At 38.3% G+C, this 9,535-nt stretch overlaps 1 protein-coding gene across 1 annotated transcript; it reads left to right on the top strand.

Annotated features, from left to right (window-relative positions):
- Window positions 1-13: 13 nt before the first annotated feature.
- Window positions 14-8,858, top strand: LOC113673079 (peroxisomal acyl-coenzyme A oxidase 1). Its single transcript, XM_027189432.2, has 16 exons — window positions 14-236; window positions 516-675; window positions 946-1,006; window positions 2,048-2,141; window positions 2,896-3,003; window positions 3,365-3,484; window positions 3,753-3,874; window positions 4,342-4,511; window positions 4,940-5,102; window positions 5,431-5,621; window positions 5,721-5,879; window positions 6,495-6,600; window positions 7,070-7,219; window positions 7,610-7,680; window positions 7,921-8,056; window positions 8,471-8,858. Exons 1-16 carry the CDS (start codon window positions 107-109, stop codon window positions 8,531-8,533), a joined length of 2,004 nt encoding a protein of 667 aa, XP_027045233.2. The 5' UTR covers window positions 14-106; the 3' UTR covers window positions 8,534-8,858.
- Window positions 8,859-9,535: the final 677 nt, after the last annotated feature.

The raw sequence follows: 9,535 nt of genomic DNA, 5'->3' as shown, positions 1-9,535 counted from the left end.
TTCTTCTCGGTTTCGTCACGCAATCTTGTCGAAATAATCACACGATATCGTTTCGCCGCCATTTCTCAGCTTTGCGTGTAGAGATCTTGTTTGAATTTGCGGCGCCATGCAACCTTCTCCGACTAAAGTTAATCCAGATTTAGCCAAAGAGCGAAAAAAAGCTTCATTCAACCCGACGGAGTTGACGTACCTCCTTTACGGGGGAAAGCATAAGACAGAACGGAAACGATTCCTAGGTAATTTTTCATCTCCACATAACTTAATTGTTCCAACTTTGTGTAAAGATCTGAGATTTGGGATAGGATAAGATGAAACTTCCATTAACATCTTTAAGCGTTACAACCAAGGATCTAGACGTACTCATCATAATATCAAGAGTAGTGGAACGATCAATACTTGAAAAAAAAAGGTTTTAAGATTACTCAGCAATTCCCAAAAGTGCAGAGAAATTAATTACATTAGTTCTGGTCGTTTGTAAAGTTGTCATTTTTTTTTCGCATCGCATTGCATTGAAGAGTCATTGTTAGTGAAAGATCCAGTGTTTTGCAAAGAAGATGCATACATCCTTGATCGCAAACATGGCTATGAGAGGGCTTTACAAAGAGGATTACGAGCTGTTGAACTGTGTAAGGAACACCAAATCACTGATCCAGATGAAATCACCTTATTAGGGAGGTATGCGTTTACCTTGTAATTCCCATCTTGTTCCTCTTCGATTCACTTATCCTAGTTTAAAATTCTACCAAATTAGATTGTCCTCGACAGTTATACAAGTCAGTGAATTAACATACATGTGATTTTGTGTTCATTTTCTATCTGATCCTGTAAATATTTATTATCATTGTAACAGTTATGTTTCTTGTAAAGCGCCTGTGATCTTTTTGTTGTAAATAGCGCTATATGAGCAGTAAATTTCTGTATAAATTTATGCGTTCTGTTCTTTAGGTTTGCTGGGACTATATTTCCATTCCACTTGAACAAAGTTATGTTTATTCCCACTTTAAAGGTACACCCGGATTTTATATATTGAACATATGTGTTTCATTCTTAACCCTCTAACTCCAAAGATCTGATCGTCAATTCTCTCCTCTAGCTACTGCACATTTCCTTGTAAATTGATTACGAGAATTAGGTGTTCAATCAAGGTAATAAATTGTACTTGATGAGGTTGAGTGTTCTCATGACCTGTTTGCTGCATAATGTATGGATACTTTAAGGAGAAGTTACATGGTAATCTCTTCTGTAAGTTAAAGGGTTAATGGTGATTTCCATTTGCAGGTGAACTATCTCTAATTAACTTTAATATTCATCTCCATTTCCAGACTTGGTGGTAATTTCTTTTAATTAGAAAAAAATGATTAAAATTGAAAATATAGATGGTACTTAAAATTTTATTGGAGCATTTAATTGTATTTAAAGCAGTATACTGGTATATGTTGTCGCTTGAATAGTCCAGATGTCTTGCCCATATTAGAGAGAGCCCATTGATCTAGCAAGCTGTTAATTGTTTACTGATTTGCCATGTTTGATGTGGAGTAAGAGAGTGCCCCCCCTTTCTTTGTCTTTCTCCCCCCCTACATACACTATCCACCCCCTCCCTAGAAATTTCATTCTCTCCTCGATCTCCTTCTGCATAAAGATCCAAGATGGCAGCCAAATGTTCTGCAAAGAAATACTAAGCACTATTTCACCAAAAATTTTAAATGTACTTCAGCCTTGCAGTGAAAAGCTTGCTGAAATGCTGGGGGGAGGAGGGAGAGAGGGAGGTACCCTTAGGATGGACTAGCTCCCATCCAGGGGGGAGTAGTAATGCTCCTACTCCTTTCAAGCTTAGGAAACCAGGATAAGCTCTGGCTTAGAGGAACCACTTAGGCTCAAATAGACAGATTTTGCCCTTTTGTGGCTCAACAGAAGCTCAGGTCACACAGCATTTGGTTCCATACTTTTTTTGTATCAGAAATTTAATGACTCAACTGACAACTAGCTTTGCATTTGCCTTCTCACAGATAATCATGCAATGTTAATGATTTGCAATGCAATGTGATAGGGCCAAGGAACTGAGGAACAGAAAGCTAAGTGGCTGCCTCTTGCAGAATCAAATCAGATCATTGGAACTTATGCACAGACTGAACTTGGTCATGGTAAATAAATAATTTTCAATAAATACGTTTGATAACATTTCGTGTTGCTTACATGAATAGTAAACAAACTTGATCACTCGCAGACAGCTACTGTCAGTTCGAAGCGAAATTTCGAACACTAATGATCGAAGAGACACTTTCCGCCACGAATTTTCGCTTCATGGCGAAAATTCATCGAAAAAGCGTCCTTTGTTCAGACGAAATGTCGCTTAACAGGCCTTGAACTTTCGATCGAATTTTCGTTCGAACTTTCGACGAAAGATCGTTAGAACAAATAACGAAATTCGCCGAATTCCGCTTGCATTACTTTTGCACAATACTGTACTTCCCTGATATTCAAAATTTTGGTCAAAACAGATGGCACTTGAGGAAGCGTGTGGCTTAATTTAGTAGGCCCCTTGTCACATATAATGATGCAAGTTTAGTTTTAGAGAATTGATTGATATAACAAATAGAGTGATGGAAAGAGAAGGGGGCCTTTATTTGCTGTCTTTGCCCACCTGTAAGGGGAGAGGGGTTGTATAGTGAGTACTTAGGAGGAGGATTTTAGAGAATGATTTTAGGAAATTTGGTATATAACATTAAATTGTACTGATTTCACCTTGCAAAGTAAACACACACAAATTAAACATAAAAGTCTTTGCTGTATAATGAAATGAATGGTTTATGATTGTTTTTCAAAATTCTGAAATGTTCTGAAAACTGTTTCTGACAAGATTGATATTTTCTGGTGATTTTTCACATCTTTCTCCAGGAACTTTTATTCGTGGCTTGGAGACTACAGCAACATATGATAAAAGCACACAAGAGTTTATTATTCACTCACCATCACTGACTGCATGCAAATGGTGGCCTGGAAATTGTAAGTCCTCTTTCATCAGATGAATGTTTGTTATTTATTAATTATTAAATACAATTGAAAGTTGAAACAGAAAACAAACTTGTAGTTTAGTTCAGAAATGTGTGAGCGTGAGACTTTCATGTTGCATACATGTGCTGTACAGTATCTACTTCAGGGAGGTGTCCAAAAAAATGTCACTTTTAGGACTCTGAATGCTTCTTCCAGTCTTATTAGCAAAGCACTATTCACTAAAAAGCTCATTACAGGACTGGGGTCACTTGGATGGTGAAATAAATTACCCCTTGTTATGTCTTGATTTACAAGCAAAATTAAAGATAACTTTGCATTACTTGCCAAACTGGTTATGATCTTTAACTTTCAGTGGGAAAGTCTTCCAATTTTGCCATCATGCCAGCAAGACTAATAGTGGATGAAAAGGATCATGGGATACAGATGTTTATTGTTCAGTTGCGTGATCTGGATACTCACCAACCTTTGCCTGGTATGTTTTATCTTCAACTTCATCTGCTCTGATGAAAGGTTAACGCTTGTCAAACTCTTTACTGTGGCCAATTTACATTTATCAACTCTGATATAAAACCAAATTGTCTGATTATCTCATAAAGCTTGTCTCGGCAAAACTGTTGAATACAGGACCACTTATTTGCCTATCAGCAAATAAGCCTGTTGAGTTATTTCTTGTCCCTCAAAGACTTGCCACAATGAGGAGGACAACAGTGTCCTTGTTACTTCCTTTTCTTATTTCTTAGGTATAACAGTAGGAGACATTGGAGCCAAATTCTCTCCTTTGACAAATGTAACAGACAATGGATTTCTGATGTTTGATCATGTCCGGATTCCTCTTAACCAGATGCTTATGGGGCTAGCGAAGGTATTGAGCAATTTTAAATTGTGTTAAAATTAGTTACATGCCTTGGGAATTGCATAGGTTTTTCTTTACTTTGCCTGGGACTTGCTGGTAATAAGCACTCAGATGGTACAAGTTTTGGTCACTGACATTTTATTGGGGACGCTGATCAAATCCACATATTGGAGGTCCCCCCCTTCCCTCTGCGTACACCTTCTATGGCTTAGTTTACACTAACTTTGGTTTTACTTTACTTTGCTTGTGATTGGTCTAGAAAACTCGCGCCACTCTCTCAACCAATCAGATGCAAAACTAAAACCAAGCGACTTCGTCACTTGCGTTTTCTCGCGCTTCAAGCAGTTTGCTTGGTTTACCTTTGAGTCCTCATTGGCTAGCGAAGATGTCAATTTCTGTTCTGATCGATCGCTGTGATAACTTGGGTTTTGGTTTTTTAAGAAGAAACTCCGTTTTTCACTCTTTTTCATGCACAGCTTTCGCCTGATGGCACGTTCACAAAGTCAGGAAACTCCAAGCTTTTGTATGGCTCTATGAGTTATGTGCGGACAGTTATTGTTGTTGATTGTTTTTGGTTACTGTCCCAAGCAATCACCATTGCCTTGCGTTACAGTGCAGTGAGACGGCAAGGTCGACCCAAATCAGAGTAAGTTGTAAGAAATAGGCTGTACTCGGTAAGCATTTATATGATAAAACAGACACCCTGGTCGAGAAAAATGCGCAGTGAGACTTCTCAAACAACAACAACGGCAAGGTTAAAGCAAGTTCCTCTGCTTTGGATGTCACAGTGCGCACGTTTGCTTTCCAGCGAGGTGTCTCTTGTGCCATGTTAGCCCTTCGCTTTGACGAAGGGCTAACGCTCGAAATGTCAGCTTTTGTAACTCCCAGTGGTGGCCAATTTACATTATCAACTCAGTTGATAAACCAACTTTCTTCTTTAATGAGGTGTTAACATAAAATATGGCTAAGAGTGGACTGAGAGTGGGAGTCCAAACGAGAATAGATTTCCTATTATGAAGATAGTTACTTTGAAGTTAGATCCTCATGTGAACATTTAGTTTTTCTGTTAATTAGCGAGCCTGAGGCCCAGCTTATCCACTACAAGACACAGCAATATAAACTGTTACCAGGTTTAGCTATGGCTTACGCTACAAAGTTTACGTTTGACCGTGTGTGGAAATTGTATGAAGAATCCCAAAGGAATTTTGCGGCAGGGGACTTCTCTATGTTACCAGAGGTATAAAAATTCTTGACTTAAAAATGTAATTTAACGTGTTGCCTAGTGTTTGACAACTGCAGCAAGTATATTTTTTATCATTTTTAGCCCCTTTTTGGGGGAAACAGAAATAACTGTAGACTGCTTTGCACTTGATAGGTTGCTGAAATTTTCTAGAAAGCTGAGAGCCTGACAAAATTTTCTCTTGAGTGCAGAAAGATGGAGGCGGGGATTCAGAATTCTCTATTTCTTAGAAATTTAAAAACTGGCATCAACAGCTTAAATTAATTCGCACTGTTCCACTGTTTCTTTTTTTTTTTTTTTCATCTAATGCTCAATTTGTTTGTAGCTTCATGCAATCACTAGTGGTCTGAAAGCGTTCGCGACATCAACAGCCATGCGTCATACAGAGACGTGCCGACTGGCTTGTGGTGGACATGGCTACTTACTGTACAGTGGTCTTCCTGACTTTTATGCAGTGTTGAATGCTTCCTGTACTTACGAGGGGGATAATGATGTCCTTTACTTGCAAGTCGCTAGGTGAGCTGAAAACTGTGTGTCTCTCTATGTTATAAGTGAGCTTGCATTCAGCTATGTCCGCAATACCTAAAGATTTCATTTTGACAAACGTGTCAATAGGTATCTGGTGAAAATCGCCTCACAAGTTCAAGAAGGAAAGACTCTTCCACCATCACTTAAATATATGTCACGAAAATGTGAACATTGTCCAGTTATAAACAGAGAGGGATTCTTAGAACCTGAAGTTCAAAGAACAATTTACCAGGAAAGGACTGCAAGGTGAGCTTGGTCCATAACAAGGAACTTGAAAAAACGAAAGGGTTCTCAAGTAGTCTTAACTCTTTTCACGCCAACATCAGTATGCATATTCTCCGTACCATTCTCTGTACATTTCCTGAGGTGCTGAAGGAGAATTTGTTTAACAGTCAAGAGCTTCTATAGTTGGTGATCATTTCTTTTATTCTCCTGATCTTAATGTTTGATTCAGGGGTGATATTGTAAGGAGAATTTATATGCTAGTTACTCATATAGTGATCAAAGGGTTGGCATCGCTCTTTTAGCAACTATGTACAGGGAATGTGAAGCAAAGAAATAAAACCAAGCAAAATTAACAATAGTCAAATCATTTTTCAGATAAGGACTCACTGAATTTGTTTTGTCTAAGAGACTGTCATTGGAGCAGATACCTGAAGTAGTCTTGAGATTTTAGCACCAGTTTGTTGCTCTCCATTTTCAATGGATTGGAGTTTCTTGGCTTTTTATCAACAATCTTTGAGCTAGCATCTACACTGGAGATATAAGTGTGCCTTTAACTTGAAAGTAAACTGCTCTGAGTGAAGAATAACTTTAATGTCTCATTTTTATTGGGAAATTTCTCTTGTCTTTGAATATAAGTGAAATGAGGACTGTAGCAGGAGCACTTCAAAGTAGAATACTTTCTGGAATGGATCCTGCCGATGCGTGGAATGACTTGTCTTTAGACTTAGTGCGCTGTGCCAAGGTAAAAGTTTCAGGGTATCTTTGTCTTGAATAGTCTCCTTCGCAGCCTTTGTTTGGTCTCTTCACGCATCACCCTCTCCCCCTTGGTGGGGTAGAGAGCGTACACTCCATATTAGGGCTCAGTTGTTAAAAGGGTGGATGACGCTATCCAGCAGATAAAATCGTTATCCAATGGATGAATGTTCACAAATGTACTGCGCTATCCACTGGATAGAGATTTATCCAGTGGATAGCGTTTTCTGTCCGTCGAACTACCGGGGACAGATTGAGAGGTCTGGGTTCAAGCCCAAGCCGGGTCACTGTGTTGTATTTAAAAGCAAGAGACTTCACTTTCAAAATGGCTCCATCCACCTCGGAAAATGTACGGGTACCAGAATTACTGGGAGGAGGAAGGCTGGTGCGAGGTGGGAGGGGTAAACTGTTCTGAGTCACCGTAGATTAAAGTGATTTATCTTTCGTTCTTTTTACAGGGCTACAGTAACAGTGTAATGGTTTCCTATGTGTTGGATTCGATGGAGAACCTCTCTGGAGTCAGCCCAAATTCACGCATGGTCCTGAAATCTCTATCAGACCTATTTGTTCTGTGGGGTATTACTGAAAACTCAGGTAGTTTTCTAGAGGTAAGGAGGGAAATACACAAGTAAGTCTATAGCAGTAATCACACTTCACAAGATGAAGAGTGAGATTTTTATCGAAGAAAATCAGGGGAGCATTATACTGTTACTTGCCCCAAAGTGTTGTTTTAAATCGTAAGCATTGAAAATGGGTCCTAAATGTTTATTTTTTCACGTCCAATCAAAAGAGAGATCAGGAAATGCTAGAAAACTGTGAAAACAAACTACATGTGTATGCGCACTTATGTCAGTTTAACAGCCATTAGATAACTTTTAGTGTTTTGCGACTGCATGTTACTGAAAACTACATGTTGCTGAAAGTTTCAAATCCATGGTTTCGATACCAAGTGCACGTTTTCAGAGAAACCCAAACATCTTCTCCCATTTTGCTTTCAGGCTGGAATTCTGAACTGCGGCCAAATTCAAACCATTCGACACCAAGTTTATGCATTGATGGAACAGCTTAGGTTTGTCTTACAAAAAATGCGTTATGTAATTTACTTTGAACATGTACCATACATTTATGCGATCTTATTCGAAATTTTATTTTCACTCTTTGACCCTTTTTCAGTAATTCGGTTTTCGCTTCAAGAAGTTTTTTCTGATCAAGAAGTGTAAAACTTTTGTTTTTCCCTTCATCTCATTGATTGTCTTTCAAGATTGTATTGCGACTGGATGCGTTCTTATTTTGTTTTCTTAACGTTTAGACCTGAAGCAGTCGCTCTAGTGGACGCGTTCGATCATTCAGATTACTTACTTAATTCACCACTGGGACGCTTCGATGGCAAAGTTTATGAAGACCTTTTCAGATGGGCTCAAAGATCAGAACTGAATGATCAGGAGGTAAATTGAGTTGTGGTTTGTAAAGCATCGGTTTACTACAAGTGTCTATTAAGATCAACGGGTCATTTTTCTTGTCTATAGTTGTAACGTTTGTACATCTGTGTCTTGGTCTGTGACCAGAAAGTGATGACATTATGTTATGCTTGTCATTTGATTGGCTGATGGGAAAAGCGCCGTGATCTCAGCTAGTGCGTTATTGGTTGTTTATCGTTATTGCCTTGTTCAAATTCAAAGTCACGTTCAGGTTCTCTCGGTCAACACAGATATTAGGAAAGTTTCCTGTCTCAATTAATGGTTTTTACCCTCTACGAAGCACATCAAACTTTGCGTCGTTTCCATCTTTTTTGAACGCTAGTTATAGTTGCATTATTTTACCGTTTTTTTATGTAGTAATCAGCTGTTTTTCCATTCTAGGTACAGCCAGGCTACTACAAGTACCTGCGGCCGTTGATGCGTGACAACAAATCTAAACTGTAGCAATAGTTACAAAAACTTGTTCGGACTTACCACAAGTCCTTGTGAAATTCAATCTTTAATAGCTCCTCTGAGCTGCCAGAGAGACCTTTTGGTCTGCTTTGTTTTCACGTGATTTGTGGGCGGCAATTCCGCCAAAAAGGGTCGCAAGGAAACATGGGAAATGGAGAGTACATGTACATGAAACGGTCTGTGGCTCACTCGCCTCTTGAAATTAAATTTGAAAATCAACCACTGTTAGAACAGGAGCGGAATCTATACAACTAGAATAATCACGATTATGGAACATGGAACAATGAAAGAATCTGAGTTGCCCGTGAAGAGTTAAACCTGAGTCTTACAAACTTAGTCACTGTATGCTCAACCAATGCGATACTGCTAAGGCCAAAAGGTCGATGGCATTAGTACACTTGTAGAGAAGTTTGGCAACCAGTGTGATTGGCAACTTTTTTATCATGTCTTACACTCGTAGAAAATATCTTGATATATATATATATATATATATATATATATATATATATATATATATATGCATGCTCACTAGTTTTTCTAGTTTGAGCACTCTGGCATGGCTTAGATGATCCCACATATGTGAGATCACTTGAGGTGGCTATATAGTCTTTCCTCCATCCTAGCATCAGCACTGCACTGATGAGGCCCAGAAGGCCGAAACAGTACTGTCTGCAGTTAGTTATATATATATATATATATATATATATATATATATATATATATATATATATATATTTTTTTTTTTTAAGTCGATAAACAAGTTTTAAATTTTTCATCTGTCTCGTTCGTAATATATCCAGCAATAGAAATAGAAAAAAAAATTCTATCTAGAATTAAAGAGCTTAGCATCACACAGTTATGAAGAACGGCGTGTTCCATGCACCGAAAGAGATAAAACCAACAACGACAAAAAAACAAAAAAAACAAAAACAAAAAAAAATGGGAGGTAACAAGCAAATAATATCATATGAATCCACAGTGCTGTGGACACAG

Source organism: Pocillopora damicornis, chromosome 1 (genome assembly GCF_964200805.1).
Source record: "Pocillopora damicornis chromosome 1, jaPocDami1.2, whole genome shotgun sequence".
NCBI classification, from domain to species: domain Eukaryota; kingdom Metazoa; phylum Cnidaria; class Anthozoa; order Scleractinia; family Pocilloporidae; genus Pocillopora; species Pocillopora damicornis.
The sequence above is the reverse complement of the archived record's forward strand: the minus strand, read 5'-3'. Positions and strand labels throughout refer to the sequence as shown.

Bases quoted from the DNA above. Each gene is read 5' to 3' on its own strand.
- LOC113673079 (XM_027189432.2), top strand. From the start codon at position 107: ATGCAACCTTCTCCGACTAAAGTTAATCCAGATTTAGCCAAAGAGCGA. The intron at 237-515 runs GTAATTTTTCAT...ATTGCATTGAAG, and splicing joins AGAACGGAAACGATTCCTAG to AGTCATTGTTAGTGAAAGAT. The intron at 3,485-3,752 runs GTATGTTTTATC...CTTATTTCTTAG, and splicing joins TACTCACCAACCTTTGCCTG to GTATAACAGTAGGAGACATT.